Raw genomic sequence first — 22,912 nt, forward strand, 5'->3', positions numbered from 1 at the left:
AAAGAACGTATTTTTTTCAAGTGTCCATGGAAACTTCATGAAATGTAGTACATTAAACTTGACTACAAATTAATTGTCCTTCCTCCTGTGAAGAGGTAGAATCCATTTTCCCACTTTTAAAATCTGAGATAGTCTTATGATCTGCTTTAATCAATAAAGTATGGCAGAACTGATGTTACCACTTAGGAGTCAAGGCCTCATAGACTTTGCCACTTTGTTCCCCCACTTTTGCAATGCTGCCATAAGGAAGCCAAGGTTAACCTCTGAGACTGAAAGAGAAGCCCGGGGGACCCCAGGTGGCTCAGATGGCTGAGTGTCTAACTCATGATTTTGGCTTGGGTCGTGATCCCAGGGTGGTGGGGTGGAGCTGGAAATCGGGCTCTTCACTGAACGTTGAACCTCCATAGGATTCTTTTTCTCTCTCCCTCTGCCCCTCTCCCCACTCATGCTCTCTCTCTCTCTAAAATAAATAAAATTAAAAACAAAAAAACAGAGAGAGAGAGAAACCCAGTCAAGTCAGTGTTCTTGCTGAGCCCAGCCCTCAGCCAACCCTCCATTATAATGCAGTCTCAAGGTGAGATCAAAGGAAATTAGTGGAAGAATTACCCAGACAATGAAGAGAATAACAAAAAATAATAAAATTATAATTTTTAAATCACTAAGCTTTGAGGTGGCTTATTTTTTGAGGTAGTGTGTTATAAAGCAGTAGATCTATGATACACTTACAAAAGACCATATACTTGACCATAAAATCATCTCAGTAAAGGTCAGTGGATTTAAATTATACAAAGTATTTTCTTAACCACATGAATTAAATTATAAATTTCATAAATTGCTTACAAAAAGAGAGCTAGAAAGTCTACAAATATTTTGAAATTAACCACATAGCTCTAAGTAATCTAGAGTTCAAAGAAGAAACCACAAGGGAAGTTATAAAATATTTTAAATAGGATGATGAGGAAAACAGTGTGTTAAGTTGTATGAAATGCTCTTAAAATGACATTTAGAGGGAAATTTGTAGTTTTAAGTGCTTATGTTAGAAAAGAAGAAAGCTTTTAATTCCATGATCTAAACCCTCACCTTAAGAAGCCAGACCTGAAGTGCCTGGGTGGCTCAGTGGGTTAAGTGTCTGACTCGATTTTGGTTCAGGTCATGATTCCAGGGTTGAGGGATCAAGCCCTACGTCAGGCTCTATGCTGAGTGTGGAGCCTGCTTAAAATTCTCTCTAGAGAATTCTCCTTAGAGGGAGGGAGAGAGAATTCTCTCTGGCCCTCTGCCCCACTCACGGTCTCACTTTCTCCTTCTGAAAAAATAAAATAAAAAGTAGAATAAGTAAATTAAATAGAAGAATCCAAAGAAGAAGAAAAGAATAACCTCAAATTTAGAAAACTGAAAGAAAAATACACTCATGGCTTACAGACAGAGATATGACTGTGTATATAGAGAACACCAAGAAAATAAAAACAAAAACCTTGGAATAATGAGGGAATTTACAAGGTCTCAGGATATACGGTCCACATAGAAAAAACAATATATTACCATCTGCTAGCAATAAATAATTAGGTAAAATAGAACATGATCTACAAGAACAAAAACATGAAATACTTAGAATAATTTTAACAAAATAGGTAAAGTAACTCCACACTTAAAATGTAAGATGTGGCTGAGATAAAACAAAATGAAATCCTACATAAATGTTAATGTATTGAAAGACTCAAAATTGTCTATGTGTCTGTAAGTTCATCTTTAACTTCAGTGGAATGTCAAATGAAAGCCCAGCAGACTGGCAGATGCCGTCTGCCTGGGGTGTGTGGTGCAGAGGGTGCTTCGGCCTCACCCCATATTCTAGGATTCTCCCAGTGGTGTCTTGTTCTTGAAGACTTGTTAGTTATTCTTGTGAGGAAGAGTAAAATCAAGAACAACCTCTGCCGCCATCTTGGTCTGGAGGTGACCTTCTTCAGGAAACTTCTCTGAACACTGGGTTTGGGTCATCTGTCCTTTCTATGCACCCTTTCCTTAAATTCTAATTTCTGGCATCAAAGTGCTTAAACCACTTCATTAAACTGACAAATTAATTGACTTCATCCTGCCTAAGATCATAAACTTTGTGATATCAGCTCATGTTTTATCCTCTGTTTCCAGGCAGATTTCCCTCACGGTCACTTCACCAGCAACCGCTTGGGCTTGTTGCCCCTGTGGCCCATTTTTTCTTGTCTTTCCATTGTGGCTCCCTCTTCTGATTCCTACCTTATGCCTTTTTGGGGGTAGTCCCTCCAGGCCATGTGGGGAGCTGGTCCTTAGTGATATACCCAATAGGAGCAGCGAGGAGCCTCATTGTGTGCCTGGGGCACAAGACTTTAAATAATGGTATAACGGTGATGGGCCACCTTGCTGTCCAAGCCAGGAGTAATGAATAAGGAAGGGGAGGTAGAGAGGTTAGCATCCTGAGAGCTGCAGCTAACAGAATTAATCGCATTGTGAAGTTAAATGGTGTTACCTTTTCTTCTCCCGGTCTCTGAATCTATGCTTTGGCTCTTTCTTATTATTAAATCTTGACTTTCCCAAGAATATCCTGGGAAGCATGTCCCACGGAGCATTTCTAGCTTTTGGTCCACATTGTCCTTATTGTTGCAACAGCTTCTGGGCAGATCTCTGTTCCCAAAGCCCCAGGACAGCTGTGATAAGGCGCTAGAGGTGTGACTGTATGAGACATTTCTCCCCATGGTCCCGCTCCCTCACTGCGGATGCCCCTTCTGTGATCCAGCAGCTGAGATGGACATTCCTGCTTGACTGCTGCATAGAGAAGGATTTTAAAGCATCTGGGTCACCATTTCCACCCTACACTCGTTAGGCTCCGCCCCTATGTGTCTTGGCGCAAATCTCTTTTTTCTACTTGCAGCACTAGAAAAAGATAATTTTCTCCTGAAAGGCCATGTTGCGCGTAAAAAAAACTTCTCAGAAATATGAAGAAGTTACAAGAAAATTAAGTGACCTCTAACTTATTTTGGAAAATCAGTATCAAATGCTTTGGGGTAAAGCTTATGATGCGTTTCTTTTTTTTTTTTTTTAAATATCACCAAAATTTTACTGGAAATCAAGCACAGTTTTCATTCTCCCACTGGCCCCCAGTGTCTATACTTCCTAGGAGGAAATTTCCTTAAAATAACTTTGATGTCTTTGACTAATTTATTAGATAAATCCACTGTGTATAAAATGGCATCTTTATGAGGTAATTAATTAATCTCTAGATTCCACTGGGGCCCGGAACTTTGAGTTTTGTTATAAATTATAGCACCTGCTGCAATTCTGTCTCACACGCACATTATGGGAGCATTTTTTTTCTGAGCTGATAAAATGGGATTGAACTAATTGCCTCAAGTATCTTCTTAAGGCTTTAAACCAATTATTTCTTCATATATTGGCTATCAAATTATTTATATTATATCATGTAGGCAAACACGTTTTGAAAATAAAAGACCAAATTTTGCCACTGAAGTCTCATAAATGATGAGCTTGGAAAGAAAAATTTTAAATATCAGTTATTTGTAACCTACTGTCATTAAAATTTGTGAATAAAAAAAGAAAGCTACAAGGGAAAATATGGACAAATTATGACCTTTGTGTAAAATGACACATCAGTTATTAGATGATCACTGATCTAATTCTGGATTGGCAAAGTCAAATTAATTTTGCTGTTTCACTCCATAGATAAGGGAGGATTGATTAGCACATCATCAAAAATAATAGACTATGTTCATAGTGTGGGAAGAAAAAACAAACAAAAAGGAAAAAGAATAGCGAAAGTTCCAGAGCAAAAGAGAAAGAATAGAGAGAGCTTGCTTTATTTTGGCATCTATTTAGTTAGTGAGACATATGGAATAAAAAAATTAATCATGTTTAAGAAAAATAAGGTGATAATCTTCAATCTGGGAATGTGTTTGGGAGTATTTTCAATAACAGAGATACTATCTTCTACTTCGCAAGATCTATGACGTGCTTTTTTCTTCAGAATTATGGGTTTTGCTGTCTTCCGGGAGAGGGGAAGAAAGCCCGTTCACTGCCCCCAATATTTCTACAGCACTATCTAACTTATAGCAGTAGCACCTGTCTGTGATTGTTGCCTACTATTTCATTTTGTAGGATTTCTCCAAACTCTTTTGTGGGTATGACCACAGTCCATTATATTTTAGCCTTACCTTGAGAACAGAGAGTGTTGCCCATAGGAATTGGGTTAGAGGGGGATGAATATCCCCCAGAAATGACCTTGTCAACTCTTACCCCCTGCAGCTTTAAAACCATCTTCTCATGGTTGCCTGTGGAGTTCAGACCCCACTACCTAGTCAACCCCAAGGAGATGGATCATGTCTTCACAGGTATCTTCTGCCCCCCAATGAGAAACCTCTCACCATTACTGAAACATGCCTTTCTTTTGCCCCCAAGGAGTCGTTCTCAGTCAGAATTGCTTCTCCATTTGTCTGACTGGCAAACTTCTGCTCACGCTTCAACACCCAAGTAACGTCAACTCCCCAGTGACCCCTTCCCCAGCCACCCCAGGGAAATCTGACCGCTCCTCTGATCTGCCACCTTCATTTGCTCCCCTGTATCCTGTCACATATGAAGTGGTGCACCGTGTCCCCACAGCCTCCCTGCAAACCTGGGTCATTCTGTGGCGCACCGCAAAAGTATCTGGCACACAGGAGGTAGTCTCTAAGTGTCGTTCAAATTAGTGGTTGAAAAGAGACAAATTGCATACAGGTCTAAGTTTTATAATATTGGGAAAGATTTGAAAAATAATTAAAGCATTTCCAACTTATTTCCTTACATTAATGCTTTTGATATTTAAGGGAGCCCAGGTTTGAATTACAGCACTTGCAATTGAAAGTTAATTGTTTATATTATAACTCATATTGCATATTAAAATTTTAATGATTGCTAAGCAGCAAATTCAATTCCTTAAATGCATGCCGCCTCCCCACCTGGAGTGCTTCTTCTGAGTTTTTATGCAATCATTTCATAGAGGGTACATTTTGTTGAGTGGAAATTCTGCCAGATCCTTATTTCAACCTAGACTCAGGTTATATGTGGGTGTGTGACTGTGTGTGGATGTGTTAAGAGGTGTGAAGTTGATGAGCGGAAACAGTGGTGTAGATGAAATGTACATCCAAAGGGCAAGATGCTGGAAAACAGGGAAGCCTAGGAATGCATATTCCTTCCAGGTCGACAAGCTCACTCTGCACTCTCTTGGCAACTCCACCTCACGCACCCCACACGGAGAGGCGTTTCCTATCCATTACTCCTTTTTGTTTCGAGTGAGTTGACACGAATACAAAGATGTGCACCAATTAGAAGGACAGACTTGCTAAATATGGAGCAGTGATAATCTAATCTGTGTCTGTCTCTTTATCCAGTATTTTTAATGCGATGCTCTGAACAGTTCCCACAATTATTCTCCACTAAACGTGTTGTTGATGACTCCTCGTCATGACTAAACTGTCCTGGACAAACATCAACACCTGTGGGTTGTTTCTTTGACAGCAGATAGGCATTCCTGGTGTCTCTATTAATTAATCTGCTTTCTGTCCCAGGTGGCAAGATTCTGGGAGCCCTGAACCAGATTCATAGCACTGACCACTACCTCTTATGTCTACCCACGACTGTGCCCGTGTAATACCAGAATAGAACATAGAGAATGAAAATATTTAACACTCCCACTTCCTACAACTGCTCCATAACAGCTGTTGAGTTTTTTCTTTTGTAATTTCCGGATTCCTTGCTCCCATTTTTGCAAATTATCACATCTTTAACTCATTTGTGACAGTTTGTATGTAAACTGGGAAAATACTACTTCAAGTATTGGTGGGATTTGCTATGTAGGAATCACAGTGCTACCTTTAAACACTAACTATTCTATTACGAATCATCCAAAGGTCATTTTTAGAAAATAGAATGAAAAGCACTTTATCTCCTATGCTTTAAAACCTACTCATCAATTACTTCAAATGACTTACATGTTCAACTCATGTTCCAAAGGAAAGCATGGCTGCCTGCCTCTTCATTTACTCTGTCACTGCTCATTAAAATGTGCCATTTCCCTCTATTAGGAGGATTAAAAGGTGGAAACTCTCCAGGTGCCACTAGTTAGCAAACTGTTCCTGGGGAGCCAATAGCCTCATTTTTCTTTTCCTCTTTTCACTTAAAAAATACTTATCTGGTGAAAGAAAACACTTCTCGGTGCTGGTGAATATATTTCCCAGGACTTCATTAAACCAAGTAATAGGATCAGTGTTTAAATGATTAAGTAGGTATATAAGCTTTTACACAAAGAAAATGTAATTAAGATAGTGCTCACAGACATCAAGACACTAATAATTAACCCAAATGACTGCCGTAGGTCCATAAGAGGGTTATGCAAATGTGAGGCAGTGTTATTATTCCTTCACGAGCAATGATGTGATGTTTTGGTGAACTTTTAGGGTTATACGTATACAGAATGCCCTGCCTACTTGTATGTGATACATACGTTATACTTCCCGGAGGAGAACTATTTTTTCCCACTCATCTTTAACTGTTTATGAGCTCTCTGTACTGTTGCACAAGCTAGAAAACAAGCCAACGTTCCTAGAGCTTGCATTCCTGGTGACAGATTATTTCATCCCAGCAAAAAAGCCCCGCTTACATCTGTCACTCAGCGGGAGGCATGCAGAGGACCCGTCAGCAGCATCGCGAAGCACCTGGTCGCTGCGAACCCATTTGCATCTTGGCATCTGCCCGCAGAGTTCTAGGCTCTTCCCCGTTTATTGCATGCCTGAAAAACTACACACGGAGCAAAATGTTTGATAAAAAATATATTTAAAACAACCAAGAAAAAATAGTCTCAGCCTTCAGGATAACTTCCATCATTCTTTGAACCAAGTAGAGTTAAATTATACGTATCATGATTTCGAGTACCAACTTATAAAAGATGTGAGAAATCAGAAAACAAAGAAACCAGAGAACTCTTTTTTTTTTTTTTCAGAAAAATGTATTTGCAATTCAAATGTTCATATAAAAAGCATAAATTTTAAAAAGTTCATAGATGTGTGTTTTTAGAAGTGCTATGGTTTCACCATTCATTGCAATTACATTCCAAGATATGCAGGGTGGCTTCCACCATGCTGTCTTACACTTCTGTCACACAGAAGTCACTCTCATCACAACCTCCCCTGAGCTGTTATCTTCGGACAGATCTTCATGGGGCCTCATCCGGTTGAACAGATGGAGTAACACGTAGCCACACTGAAACCTGGGGGAGGTTAACTGCGTTGGGTGGACCAAATTCCTGTTCCGTAGGGCCGTCAGTGGCAACCATAAAGTCCTGCTTGTGGAAGACTCTCCCCGGCTACTTTCTTCAATGTCTGTAGCTTTATCATAATTTAATACATCCCAGTGTAAGTTAACAGCCCGCCAGCGCTTAAACACTCTGTAAACTGCAGCTCCTTCATGGACAATGAGACCTAAAAATGGAAGGGGGAAAAAAAAGGCTGGTCATCATCAAAAGTCAAGAATATTGTTTTATATACAAGTAAGGAATTAAACAGTCAATTCTCTGTTACTCATTGCCATAAAAAACATGGTATCTTGACTACTGAAATGTCACAGCTAATGGCAAGCTGCTATCCATATGATACGGGAATAATCACTATCCAAAGAATAAGAACACCCTAACATGCACAGAGTAAAGTTATCACAAGTATAGTTAACTTGCTCCATCTTGGCTCAGAACACACCTTGGGCACTTATGTTGCCTTAAGAGAACCATTAGGTTTATTGATTCATTCATCATATATTTGAGTACCTGCTAAGGACCAAGTAATGTGTTGGGGGCTTGGTTTCAACTGACAACTTAATTTGGGAAAGGCACAGAGCCACCGCCATCTTCCCAGTTCCTAAAACAATGTCTGACACAGAGAAGGTATGATAAAACTTTTTCTTCTTTTCACCCTCTTCTTCAACAAAAATGTATTAGGGAGTTGAGAGTTTTGTGTATATTATCTCATCCAGTGTTCACCATGGCCTTATGAAATGAGTATGAGCATGTGCCCCATTTTGCAAACAAGGAATGAGCTCAAGAACAGACAACTAGTAGCAGTGGAGCTGGGATTCAAACCCAGGCAAGCTGGCTCCAGAGACCTTACTCTTTACTGATATGCAGTAAATTGGATGGTTACACATTTCTGAGACACTCTCAGGAAAACAAACAAGGTAATACAAGAACCTCAGGAAGCATAAACTTGCAGTCTGTAAATTGGATATGGCGCCCTGATATATGGCTCCCACTCTACCATCCAGTCCACCACACGCTGCATTCTTCATACATTCGCATTTTAGTATGTGGTCCAAAAGCTTTTGAATTGGTGACCCCTCACAAAAAGAAATTCCCTGAGGGAAGTTCCCTCAGATTGAGAAATGAGAAAGAGCTCTTTCCCTTCAGAAGCATGAAATTCCATTGAAAGTTAGTAGAGAGATGAATGGAGTCTGTTTTTAGATGGAATATGGCATTTAAGTACAGCGCGTCTGTTGGCCCCAAGCACTGTTTAATGACAAATTGGAAAGTGAGCAGATCCTACCTTCCAGGATTTAGAACTTGAGTACATGACTTAGAGAAACTCTCAGAAATGTGAATAAGGAAGCATGTTCAAACTTGTTTATTACATAATTGCTTTCATTTGAGGGGGAGAAAATAGCAAACAATCTCAAAGTACGTGCAGAGAAGAATGGATAAATCATATTGTGTGGATCCAGCGGACCACAGCAACGCAACTGAAGGGAACAAAGTCAGTAATGTGGATAAATCTTAAAAGAGAGGAACTCTCAAAGCCATGTGAAAAAAAAACATGAAAATTTCAGAAAGAAATTATTAGGGAACAGAAATACTACCTATTTTTACAGATTCAGATATATAGGTAAAAAGTATAAAAACGTGTAAAAAATAATCATGAAATTCATGACAGTGGAAATGAAAGAAAAGAAATGAGATCCAGGACAGGCTTCAAATAGGCCTTTGACTGTATCTCTAAGGTCACTTTTTAAAAAAGTTTATTTACTTATTTTGAGAGAGCAGGGAGAAAGAGGGCTTGAGTGGGGGAGGGGCAGAGAGAGAGGGAGACAGAGAATCCCAAGCAAGCTCTGTTTTGTTAGCAAGCCCAGTGCAGGGCTCGAGCTCACAACCGTGAGATCATGACCTGAGCTGAAGTCGAGAGTCGGATGTTCAACCAACCGACACCAGGCGCACCTCTAAGATCACATTTTTTAAGCTAGGTGGTGAAGATGTTCAACATACTCTGTATACTTTCTTGTGCCTGAATAATTCATACTTTCACAAATTACAGAGAATCTATTAGGAAAATTTATCTAAGATGTATTGAGGCACAGACAACCGAAGTAGGGAGATTACCACATTGCATGTGAGGAGCAGAGTGGACACAGAAAGGGACAGTAATGCATTTGTCAAAGAAAAACAATGATAGAAATAGTAAAGCTAGAGGAATGGGTGATTGAAAGGATGATAGTAATCTTTCCAAAAGTACAAACAGTAAGAGTTGTGAACATGGTTTTGTTGAGGTGATTGTTTCATTTTCTTTTGTCGCCTAAAACAATGGCAGGTAGGTGATGGAGATACCCAATTTTTTAAATATCACAACTAGCTAATATCAGAATTTAAGTTTTACATCACTCCTTTACCAGGATATAAACTTCTGACACACGTGACTTAAGAGAATTCCAAGGATGATTTAAGAGGTTTCAAAAGGCCACTTAAAACATGCATGTTGTTTAATCAATAAAAATAAATAAACAATAATTGTGTAATACCACCAAAATAATGAGATGGAATGTAAGCTTCTGTTTTTAATATTTTTTAGTGTTTTATTATTTATTTTTGAAAGAGAGAGGCAGAGCATGAGTGGGGGAGGGAGAGAGAGAGAGGGAGACACAGGATCCAAAGTAGGCTCCAGGCTCTGAGCTGTCAGCACAGAGCCTGACATGGGGTTCGAACTCACAAACTGCAAGATCATGACCTGAAGCAAAGTTGGACGCTTAACTGACTGAGCTACCCAGGCGCTCCTAAACTTCTGTTAATCATAGCAACTGCAAATAATTGTTTTGATCAATTCCATTTTTCTAAGGAAAACTTGACATAACTGATCAGATATTCTGGGGAAACAGCCAGAATGAGAAGTAAAGACTACCAGATAGTAATTGATGATTCTATTATTAGCCTTCTGACATTTCTGTGGGCAATGATTTAACTTTGCTGGTTCTATTTTTCCTCATTAAAACACAATTGCAGTACCTAATCTATACATTCAGCAAGATAGTATGAAGACAAATTGAAATTCATCAATTATAATGCACTCAAATTTCCTCAAGATGGTGGCTCTATAAACACAAGACATTATTATTAATTAAAAAGTCAACAGTGAATTTATGTGATGAGAAACATTCATTCACACTAATCACAAAGCCATTGCAGCTTGCAACAGGTTCATTCTGGAGAAGTATAGCGATGCAGGATAGCTTCACCCCCAGGAAGCCACTCTTTTCACAGGATTGTGTTCTTTTTTTTTATTGATTTCCTTTGAAAAGCCAGAAATCAGATCATTTACTAGAGCTTAAAGTCACTTTCTGGGAATACAATCCTTGTAGCCCTTTTCTAAATACGTAAATCTACCCAATGTGCAGAAATAAATCCCACAGGTCTTTATAATGCATTCTGAATTTAGAGGGAGAGCTACTTGAAGTTTTCATGAAACCACAGTCCTCTTGAATTTCCAGCTCCATGTACTGCTTCTTAATTGCATTTCAAGTTATGAATGATGCTTAGATTTTGTTTTATTTCCCATGAGTGCGAGGAATTATTCCTTGCCCTTTACAAGCTTAAATTTTCCTGAAATAAGAGGAAGGCTATCCCACCCCTGAGGTCCTCTCTAATGTGCATCTTTCCCTTTCTTCCTTAAATCTTCTAGAGTTGTAGCAAATGCCTTTTGTACTCAAGGTAATGACAACATATGGTACTATGATCATCAAAATCCAAGAGTAAAGATTCATTCAACTCTAGTCCGTATGTTGAAAATCCAACAATTCATGCTGCCATGCTTTCTTACTGATGACCTTGTCTTCTCTTGTTTCACAACTGAGAAGTCCACTTCCCCCAGTGCCTTCACTCTCTGAGTAATGCCTTAAGTTAAGCCTTAAGATGAATTTGTCATCTTGACATTTAAGGTCATATAAGAACAGGCTTAGATTTATTTTTTTCATCTGAGTCACTAGACCTGAAAGGAAAAGCAATGATAATTTCTATAAAATGTAAATATTAAATATTTTAGGATACCTGCTACATTCTTAATAGCATGGATATCAACAAGGGGTGAGTCATGAGAATTTGGGGGTTTGAGAGTTCAGAAAGTTTTGTGTGTGTGTGTTGGTTGTTTTTTTGTTTGTTCGTTTTACATCACTTTCCTGCCAGTAACATTTAATTCAAGCATCAACAAAAATCAAGCATTTTTGTTAGGGAATAATATCTTATAAAAGAGAAAGTTTAAATGTTTCTAGTTTCACTGAAATAAAAGCAGAGTGTTGTTGTGTAGGTAAAATATATCCCAAATTTGTACATGGTGTGTTGGTTGAATTTTCTCTCTGGTAGTAGAAAATGAATTAATTGCCCAAATAAATGATGGGGAAAACCATCAAGGTGCCATGTTTACATGCTCGCATGCACAAGCATGTACACACACATGCACACACACCACATGTCCATGTTTATTGCAACACAAACGATGTGTTAAAATTAAGAGACTTGCAAGAATTATAACCAAATACAAACAAATTTTGATATTAACAATCAAACTACTGATCAAATCATTCCATTTTTTTGTGTTACCAATCTCTGCTCTTGTTCAAATAGGTTTGGCTGATTTTCAAAACTTAAATCTTCATCAAGGATCTATTTTGTGCCAAGCACTGTGGTAAGAGCTTTATGTGCATGATTTTCATTTAGTTTTGACAGCAGCTCTACAAATAGACACTATGATTGAACAATTCCATGGTTGAGGAAAATGAGACTTAGATTTAATAACTGTCCAAGATCATGAAGATATAAGAATAAGAGGAGAGATTGGAGATCAAATTTGTCTACATATAAACCTTGCGTACATTAGTCCTATCCATGCTAAATTTTCAATGTCAGCCAGTCTCTCCTAGTCATAGAATGAAGATCAACTAAAAGAACCCTTACTATGGACTGAATGTATCTCTCCAAAATTCATACCTTGAAACTCTAACCCCTAATGTGATGGTATGTGGAGGTGGAGCCTTTAGGAGGTAATTAGGGCTATTTTTAGTCATGAGGGTGAGGCTCTCATGATTGTATTGATGAGACACCTTATATAATCTGGAAGAGACACCAAGGAAAGGCCATGTGAGAACATATGAGAAAGACAACCATCTACAAAGCACAATGAGAGACCTAACCAGACACTGAATATGCTAGCAACTTGACCTTGGACCTCCTGGCCTCCAAAACTGTAAGAAATAAATGTATTGTGGTATTTTGCTATAGAGACTTGAAGAGACAAAGCCAGACCTTGTAGACCTACACCACCCTCATTTAAAATATGAGTAAATTAAGTCCTGGAGACTGTCATTTGGGCAAAGTTTCACAATTAACTGCCATTTTTAATATCCTGTGGGTCACTGACAACTGTTATAACTCCAAGAGGGCCAGTGAAACAGATCCTTCCTCTCTTCCCACCTGCAGGAAGAAAGTGTTTAAAGACAACACTGTAAGTGGTGAGAGCTTCATCTGGGAAGCTGCCTCCACCCTGAGCTGTCCCAAGAAGTGCAAGGTCCTGATGAAACCACAAAGGAACACAGACGAAAGCCCTGTGTACTGTTCAATCAAAACAACCTTTGTGGGAGCTAACCAACATGCAATGCACAGCAGATATTTTGTCAGAAAACTCTCTTGACGGTGAAAATGTCCATGATTTTTAGATTAAACTTCACCAATGTCCATTGCCAAGATCTCTTTCTCTCTATCTCCCTCTTTTTCTCTCTGCTCATCTCCCTCAGTGAAATTTACATATACTCTATAACCTATGTCATTCTGAGAAGTCAGGATGCAACAGAAGAAGAATGGGAACTTTGGGTCCCATTTAATCCCACTTAAGTACAGTTTAGAACCAGTTTCAGAAAATGGACACATTAAAAAAATTTTTTTTAATGTTTGTTTTTGAGAGACAGAGACAGAGACAGAGACAGAGGGTGAGCAGAGAGAGAGATACACACAGAATCCAAAGCAGCTCCAGGCTCTGAGCTGTTAGCACAGAGCCTGACATGGGCTCGAATTCACAGACTGAGATCATGACCTGAGCTGAAGTCGGACGTTTAGCCAACTGAGCCACCCAGCTGCCCCAAAATGGATCCATTTTTGACTCCTTAATTTCCACTACTTGAGGACCAGAGCATTGTTGTATAAGAAGGATCAACTGTGGTGCAAGATATCCTTGGTTGCATAATTTTTGCTGGGGTATCATAAAATGCATTACTCTTCCTGGTGTACTTTTCCCAACCTATCCCAAACTTAAATGCCCAACAGTTATGGAAACGTAGATGTGAGTGTAGAAGTCAACATTTAAACCATTCTCCCATTGTGAAATCTTGTTAATATGAATCTTGGAGAAATAAACATGAGTGATGACTTCTTTGCATACTGAATACTTTTTGTTGAACTGAACTGTATGTGGAGCTTAAAGAAAAAAATGCAAAAATATGAAACTTACAGAGATGGAAATGGAAAGACAATACATATATCCTCACTGAAGTCACCAGACTCACACAACAAGGCCATCAGAAATTGGTGTCTTAAAAGCCAATTGGGAACTACAACGTCTTGATTATATATGGGGATTTTTGTGAAAATGTATTTCCAGTGTTGCCCACATCAGAACAAATAATGTAAAGAAATATCCCACATAAAATTCACTTACATCTATAAAAAATGAGTTAATTTTTCTATTGTTGAATATAAATGATATATACATATATATATTCACAGAACCAAGTTGAGAATGGCAAGCTAATCATGAAATCATAAAGTTCAGGAGCTCAAACACTCAAACTATTGGTAATAATATTGTCTGTGTAAGAAATGTAATAAGAATAAGAATTATTCACAAGTGTGAAAACCCTTGCAAGTAGAGGCTGGCTAATTCCCAAATGCCGTTGATCTGACCCATCCCAGCCCCAAAGCAGAGTATGTAACAGTACACATAAAGAAATGATTATTCAATAGTGAAGACACTAAGTGACTGCTTCTCTGATACCACACAAAAGGAAATTCACAGAGTCTGTCCTATGCTCCAGCTACTCTCTGTGTCTTCCTGTCTGCTCAAGGAAACCTGCGGTCCTCAGCCTGCATGCAGAAAGCACAGTGGTGCCAGATCGTCAGTGGCTGCTTGATCATCATCAACGTTGATGACATCACTGGCCAGAAGGAGAACAAGATGGCAAAGCCAAATTTTAATAAGGAGCATACTAGTGTCCTAGCTGGTGGGGAGTGAAGCATACTCTTCTGAAAGGTCCTGACATAGGTTGAATTTGCTTCCTGACCACATCTATTTCAGCTAATGACCATCCAGAATCAATTAGGCTAAAGCCTTGGAATCACCTAGACTCCTCTATGCACTAAATTCGCTAATTCTATCTTCTTAGCAAATCCGAGATAAGCCCATAAAACAGAGAATTCTCCAGAACGATCATGCTCCTACATTTTCACAATGAACTATTATTAAGCTTGCTTCAAGATCCATTTTCTCTCATAATTTCTTCTCTGAACCACTCGGGATTAATCCTTCCCTCCTATCTTCTGCCACTCCACATAGGAAATACCTGCCCTGTTTTACTTATTACCTGTAATGGAATAATTTGTTTATATGCCTGTGACCTCAATCAGCTGTGTGCTCCCTGAGAACAGAGACCTTATTCCTACTTCAGTACTTGAAACAAAGTAGAAACTCAATAAATCTTTGCGAAATGAGAGGGGATGAGAAAGAGGAGAGTAGGCATCCTAGAATGTAAAGGCAAACAAGAGTCAAGTTAAGTCTAGTCATGAAGTAAAATGTTGTTCTTTAAAATGGTAGGGTAATGGGGTGCCTGACTGGTTCAGTCGGTTAAGTGTCCAACTCTTGGTTTGGGCTCAGATCATAATCTCAGGGTTTCATGAATTCAAGCCCTGAGTAAGGCTCTGAGCTGACAGTATGGAGCCTGCTTGGGATTCTCTCTCTCTCCCGCCTCTCCCCCACTCTGTGTGCTGTCTCTGTCTCTCTCAAAATAAATAAATAAACTTAAAAATGAAATAAAATAAAATAGTAGAGTAATATCTTAAGATACTAAACTAAGACTAAAGATGAGAAGAGTTTAGGAATTGGGGCCCATGTTCCATACCTACGTGAGCATATGTATAGGTACACACACACACACACACACACACACACACACACACACACACACAGACTGGCAGCGGGTAGAAGAGCTAAAATTCTTTACTGGGACTCATTTTAAGTCCGTGTAAATTGTAGACAACTCTCATGAGGTCTCATTGGCCTGGTCATCAACTGTCTGCCTGCATCAAACAATCATGAACCCAGTTGGTCACACAAATATCCACTGATATGGATTTTTCTCTGCTATTTCCAGGTAAACAAGGAGAATAAAAGTGATGCTGTCCATTCAGCTGACCACTTGCTGTTCTAAGAAACCAATCTATCAATCAATGATTTTAATGATTTATTTTCTTCCTTAGTAAATAGCAAACTCCTGAGCTTTCAATCTTTACTAGTCCTGCCTCTCAAATCTAACTTTGGCATAGTCACAGAACATTCCTCGAAAGCTGCAAACTTTGTTACATGTTATAAAATACATGATATGTTAATTAAAAAAATTTAATGTTTGTTATTAATTTTTGAGAGAGATACAGAGTGGGAGTGGGGGGCGGGGGGGCAGAGAGAGAGGGAGACACAGAATCCAAAGCAGGCTTCAGGCTCTGAGATGTCAGCACAGAGCCTGACGTGGGGCTCGAATTCATGAACTGTGAGATCATGACCTGAGCTGAAGTCAGATGCTTAACCGACTCAGTCAGCCACATGCCCCAATAAGTTAATTTTTAAAGGATTAAGAGAATTCACTGGAGAGAAGAATTGTTATATCATCTAAGCTTCTACCCAAAAGTGTTTGGGAAAAATATGGTTATTTCAATAAAAGAAGTAAAAGAATTAACCCAATACCCTTACAAATGATAAAGATATCCTAAAGTCCTCCTATAACTGGGAGCATGGGTTAGAACTAGTTTAATTTCAGCTGAGCACAACTTCAGTCTGCCTTCAATTCATGAACAGACAAAACACCTTGTAGCAAAGGGGGAACGTCATATGTTATGAGATAAGCAGTGGATAAACATAGTCACTGAATTTCAAAATTAGAAAACCCTGGGTATGATTTAATTCAACCCCTTTGCTTTGTGGAATGAGGGCTCTGAGTCCCACAGAAGTGACCTGCTTTGCCCAAGTGTCCATGGTTAGTTAGTGCTGGAGCCCAGAATCAGAGCCAGACATTTGATGCCTGGTCTGCTTGCTCTGTAAGAGCTCAGACCTCAGGAGCCATCCTTGGCCAAAGCCAGTCCACACTGGTGCCTCTTTGGTCCAAGGGACATCATATTATGAAGTAAGTAGAATCAAAATCCCTTTAATAACACCAGAGGCTGGGATGGTAAGTTCTCCTCTGCACACGACAGCATTGGGAAGGATTATAGTGACCTTCACAGTTTATAAAAGCAACTCCACAAACCCCAGTGTGGTAGGGTTGTGTTAGAAAGTCCTATCAATGTCCATTTGCTGTGTTAAAGCTTTTTTTTTTTTACCACATTCTAGTATATGGACTAAAAACAGTTCTGGGTGACTGGGTGGTTCAGTCCATTGAGCATCTGACTCTTGATTCCAGCTCAGCTCATGATTGCACAGTTGTGGGACTGAGCTCCGAGTTGGGTTCCACACTAAACATGGAGCCTGCTTGAGATTCTCTCCCCCCATCTCTTTTTTTCCTCTCTCTCTCAAAATAAAAAAAAAAAGAAAAGAAAAATTTAAAAGCACAGTTCTTAGAAGGAGACTACTAATGGAGACGATTAGTTTTCCTGGTGGCAAATAGAAACAAACACAGCTCATGTTCCTCTTCTCCAATGGACAAACTGTCTACTGCAAACTCACAGAACACAATTTTATTAATCTCTAGAATAAAACATATATGTATTGGTCGTTCTATTTCACTGGGTGAGAATAATACTTCAAAAGATCTAAATCGAAATATCTAATTAAAACTCTATCTTTGCGACTTGTAATAGGCTATCTGATCTCTGTTGGCTTTGTTTTTCATTTCTCTTAAATCATACAGGCAGTGGGCAAAAATTCCAAACAGGAGCTACCACTTCACCATAAATGAACTTTCTAACTCTTTGATTTCATTCACACATTGGTAAGACTTTTTTAATTGAAAATCTTAATAGAATTTTTAACCTGAATATAAAAATGCTCAGACCTTAGCTTTCCTTAATATTCTATTCTGTGATCTTGGAACAAAATCCAAGGTTTAGAGGTGATTCTTTACATACGTAATTCTTATCGGGCAATTGTTTCACTCAGATCAGTCGAAAGAAAGAGATGGCTGTTGGTGTGCTGTATTAAATATTTCCCATTCTCTATTGTTTCTCTATATTCTGTATAGATCCATTAATTTACAATAAATGAGTAAAGACTTCACAAAATAGCTATGTTACTTTGGATTTTTGAGACAATTTTTCTCCATTTCTGATCTAAAATCAGCTCCCCCATACCTCAAAGAAATATTTATTCCTGTTGTTATGCCGTAGGTGTTTGAGACAACCGCAACTAATATGGTTTCACTTCATGAATAAACAACACCATTTTGTAAATTAGCTATTCAAGCTCAGCATATAAGAGGGGAAATCTACTAAATAATAAATAGAATTAACTGAATCACATAAATATTTTTACACAGGCTCTGGAGAGCCTCTTCCCTTGGGTCCCTCTTCCAATCTGGATGACATTGGCAAAACTACTTAATGGTGCTTTAAGTTTTCTCATCTCTGAGATGACACTAGTAGCAGTACCTACACTAAGTGGAGCATTGTGGGGATTAAGAGTGAAATTTAGGGGCACCTGGGTGGCTCAGTTGGTTAAGCCTCTAACTTCGGCTCAGGTCATGATCTCGGGGTTTGTGAGTTCGAGACTCGTGTTGGGTTCTGTGCTGATAGCACAGAGCCTGGAGCTTGCTTTGGATTCTGTGCCTCCCTCACTCTCTCTGCCCCTCCCCTGCTCATGCTCTGTCTCTCAATCATAAATAAATGCTTAAAAATTTTTTTAAAAAGAGTGAAATTTGAGGAAAAGTGCTTAAAATAGTCCCTGGATTAGAAAACATAATCCTAGATGTTATTGGAGATAATGGTTTTTAAAACCTTATTTCTACCTATTTAGAAGCACCTGAAAATGCATATGGGCTTCATTTCTATGCTCATCTCCGAGGTTCCTCATGACCCAAGTTTGTCTCCTGCTCCCTCTCAGCACACCCATGGTCCCCAGCCTTCCATGTTGTGCACAGAAGCATCATCTAGAAGAATTGTCATGTTCACATTCTCTTCAGTAAATAAAGTTCTTGGCTGCAAAACAGTCCTAAGTCAAGAGATCTCTTGGGTGTCAGTTCTGAAAAACACTCTCCATGTTTTTAGGTGAAGGTGGCTGCCTCTTCGCATCCTGGTTCCCATTACCACACAATCTACTCTGATCTCTCCTCCCAGGAAAACTTCCCATTCCCAAGCCGAGGTGGCCCTGATACTGACCCTAATTCAGACTGGCCTAGGGACCCACTCAGATCTCGCTACTGTGGCCGCAGCCATGTGTGAGCCTCATTGTATTTAAATTCCCACAATCACTCTTCTAGAAAACAGTAAAGTCACAGAAAAGAACGAGTAAAGTTGCACAAAACACAGGCATAACCACATGAGCCTATGGTGCAGCCACAAGAGATTTCCCCTCCTGGCCCCTCGGCATCTCTCAACCATCACAGATGATCTGTCCCTGGCTTCTGGCTCCCCTCAGCCCCCTCAACACACAGGACTTCAGGCCCATGTGGATGGCTTGACTGAATGTACTTGATTGACCCTTGTCCTCTGCTGCCCCTTCTTCACTCCAGCCTGGGGCCCTTCCCTTCCAGAAACCATTCCAACTGCCAGCTTTGCAATTCTCCCACCCAGTGCGGACCAGCACTCTCCAGGGTTTCTTACTCATTTTCTTTCTTTCTTTTTTTTTTTTTATATTTTTTATTTATTTCTAGGAGAAAGAGAGAGAGAGACAGCGTGAGCAGGGGAGGGTCAGAGAGAGAGGGAGTCACAGACTGAAACAGGCTCCAGGCTCTGAGCTGGCAGTCAGAACAGAGCCCGATGCGGGGCCCGAACCCACGAACCGTGAGATCATGACATAAGCGAAAGTCGGACGCTTAACCGACTAAGCCACCCAGGCGCCCTCTTACCCATTTTCTTAATCTCAGTGCAGCCTCCTCCACTTCCTGAAGACTTGCCAACCTACCACTTCTTTCCTTTGGTTCCTCCCCCAGCACCGAGAAAGCACACCCCACCTCATACTCACTCTCCCAGCATGGGGGGAGGGGGTGGAGAGGGGGGCTGGGGTGGTGAAAGACAAGGTTGATGCTGCTGCTTTGCCTCTCTGCAACTCTCCATTACAAACCCCATTTAAACCCAGCCTCATAGTTCACCTCTCTGCACCTGCTCCTCATCCCTACTGGGTAAAAATACAGAGCCACATGGCTGCACAGACTGGGGGCACCCTTGATCCAGCCTCTGGGGGGTGCTCCATCATGCCCAGAGGTCCTTAATGCTCCAAAGCCCTTCGCAGCTGGTCTTCATTTTTAAAGCCCCCCTCAGACCCTTCCCCAGGCTGTGTCTTCTCTGTCTCAGCAGATTGTCTCATGCCACTCTGCCTGATTTTCATGTCTCTGTACTGCTCACTTTGCCCAGATCACCTTCCCTTGCAGACTGTGGCTTCAAGTACCAGATACAAATCTCTAGCTCAAATTTCTATCCTGAGCTCCAGACCCCTATATCCAGCCACCTCCTGGCCAGATCCAGTGGATTCCTCAGAAATTCTGCAAAAGGAAAATGTTCAAACAGAACTTATCATCTTTCTCTCCCATCTACCAGTCAGCATCTGTGAATCACATCCAATTGTCCCTCTCCCTTACCCCTGACCTCCACCCCTACCTCCATTGATTTGATCACTGTTATCTGGCAATTAACCTCTTTGAATTCTGGCAGCTGCCTATCAGCCCCAATGTAGGCCTAAGCCTTTGCCTGGATTATTATCTTCTTGCCCTTCCCAGCATGCCCTCCACACTCCCCTACTCGTTCATCATCCCCTGCGATCAGGGCTTTCTTCACCATCAAGCTGACCAGTCACAGGCAGCAGGCCAGCCTCCAGGGATTCCCTGAGCTTTCACGGTTCGGTCCCAAATCCATGCTCCACCCACAGGGTCCCTCTAGATGATCAAACCTTATGTCCTCACTGCTAATCCCCAGCAAGCATCTTTTGCTCTTGTTATACCAAATTACATAGGAGTCTTCAAAAATACATGTTTTCATGTATTGACAGGTTCAGGCAGCTGCCTCTCTCTGGCCCCCTTCATACTCTTCTTTAAAATTTAACTCAAGGTTTCTTCCTCCCCAAAGACTGTGCTGCCTCTAAGTGCAGTTAACCAACCTTCTCTCACCTACTTTCACATACGTTTGTCTCCTGGCACTTTTCATGTTGCATTTTAATTGCTTAGTCCCCTGGCCCTCTCCAGCCTCTGGAGAGCAGGGAGCATGTTATATTCCAGGCTACACAAACCTCTTCTGGAAAGGACCAGACAGTAAATATTTTAGGCTACATGAACATTATGGTCTCTCAATGACAAAGATGTAACTACTCATCGATAGCACCTAAATGAATGGATATGTCTGCATTCCAATAAAGCTTGATTCATGGCCACTGGAATTTATCTTTGATCTAAGTTTCATTTGCCACAAAATAATCACCTTCTCTAAATATTTCTTAAATCATTTCAAAATGTGAAAACCATTCTTAGAACAGCCATTTGGGCTGTTCAAAAACAGGCAGCAAACTCCTACTATTAATATCTCTATCCTGCACTCCAGGCTTATAACTACACAGCCAACACTCAGCAAATGGTGAGCCAAACACTCACCAACACATCAGCTCAATTGATGACTGGTACTCATTTGGCTAAATGGCCTCCAGTTGAGAGAGATGGCTGAAAGGGTTGCATTTTCTCTGGAGGAAATAGAAGTCAACAATATCAGCATATTTGGTCTGTTGCTCTGCTAACTATGTCAATGTTTTCCCCCAGAGAGCTTGAACTTTACTAGTTCAAAGCACAGGAAGGCAAGGGGTTGTGTTTTCTCCCCCAGAGGAAGCCTAAAGAGTTAATTCGCTTTGAGAGTCCATTTCAGGCACAGCATTGAAGGGCTAGTAGCAAAAAAACAAGTTCCCTTCTATTTTATTTCCTGGGGTTTTAAAGGCAGCAATATCTCTGATAACCAACTATGATAATAATCTTTAGAGAAATTGGTAAACATTAGTATGATTTAGGCGTAGAAAAGCCTTTAATTTGTACCTTCAGAGTAAAGTGGTAATAATGACATACTTTTCGAAGCATGTAAAAGATAAAGATTTGGTTTTCCTCTAACAATTTTGAATTACAAAGCACCACTCTGCCTCTCCCTCTGAGGGCCTGACCTCAGAAGTCAGAAAGTAAAGGATCAGACAGGAGGCTGGGCTGGTGTGGGCGGATGGACTCCTGCTTTAGACTCTTTGTAAATGAAGTTGGGGCATTTCCTGGGGGCATGATGGCTGCTAAGACATTCCGTGCTCAGGAAATAATGATCGATACTTGTAAAGGTATTCTACCCTATTTAAGAAATGATTCCAGAGGCGCCTGGGTATATCAGACGGTTGAGCGTCCTACTTCGGCTCAGGTCATGATCTCACAGTTTGTGAGTTTGAGCCCCACCTAGGGTTCTGTGTTGACAGCTCAGACCCTGTTTTGGATTCTCTGTCTCCCTCTCTCTCTGCCCCTTCCCCCGCTTAAATAAATAAACATTAAAAAAAAAAAAAAGAAATGATTCCAATCAAGCTAGCAGAACACGCAGATCTGGTACCGGTCATGGCTGCAGCAGCAGTAACAGACCCGGGAGCCTGGCCGACCTCAGAACCCAGCCCTCTGCCTGGAAGGAAATTTGAAGGGAAACCCAGAGGAGCTCTGGGCCAAGTTTCATAAGTAGCCAAATTGAGGCACTAGAAGGATACAGACCCCCAGTCAAATTACAGATCAGGAAATGGAAGTATGTCTTGAGAGGTGGCTGATAGTCTTTTTCCGTCTGGAGGGAAAATTGTGATGTGAAGATTAAAAAAGGAAGTCCTGGGCTAGTCAACTTTCGTAGTTATTCTGCCAAACAGTGTTTAAGTTGAGCTGCTTTTTTTTTTTTCACATGCCTTATGATTCACGCAGATGCTTCCACATTAGTGCTTCCTAGGAAACTCTGGGAGAGAAAAGCAGTGCTGCCTCCTACACTCTGCCTTCCGCAGCCCAAAGCTCCGTCCCTGGCTCTGAAACAGCCTCTGCAGCCCCACTTCCTGGCAGAATGCGGACCTACTGACTGTTCAAAGCTCTGTTCTCTGGAATGATTCCAGTAGCTCAGATCCCAGACTCGGTGGTGGTGGTGGTGGTGGCAGGGCTG

The 22,912-nt window shown here is 40.4% G+C and overlaps 1 protein-coding gene across 1 annotated transcript in view; it reads right to left on the reverse strand.

Moving 5' to 3' along the window:
* Window positions 1-7,082: 7,082 nt before the first annotated feature.
* The window catches only part of MARCHF11 (membrane associated ring-CH-type finger 11), a 104,864-nt gene continuing 89,034 nt past the window's right edge, over window positions 7,083-22,912 (reverse strand). Inside the window, exon 4 of the mRNA XM_039238840.1 lies at window positions 7,083-7,493. Within this exon, the coding sequence (XP_039094771.1) occupies window positions 7,171-7,493 (323 nt within the window). The 3' untranslated portion in view covers window positions 7,083-7,170. The remainder of the gene's footprint in view (window positions 7,494-22,912) is intronic.

The sequence above is a fragment of the Hyaena hyaena genome, unplaced genomic scaffold (genome assembly GCF_003009895.1).
Source record: "Hyaena hyaena isolate Hyena2069 unplaced genomic scaffold, ASM300989v1 scaffold_148, whole genome shotgun sequence".
Lineage (NCBI taxonomy): Eukaryota > Metazoa > Chordata > Mammalia > Carnivora > Hyaenidae > Hyaena > Hyaena hyaena.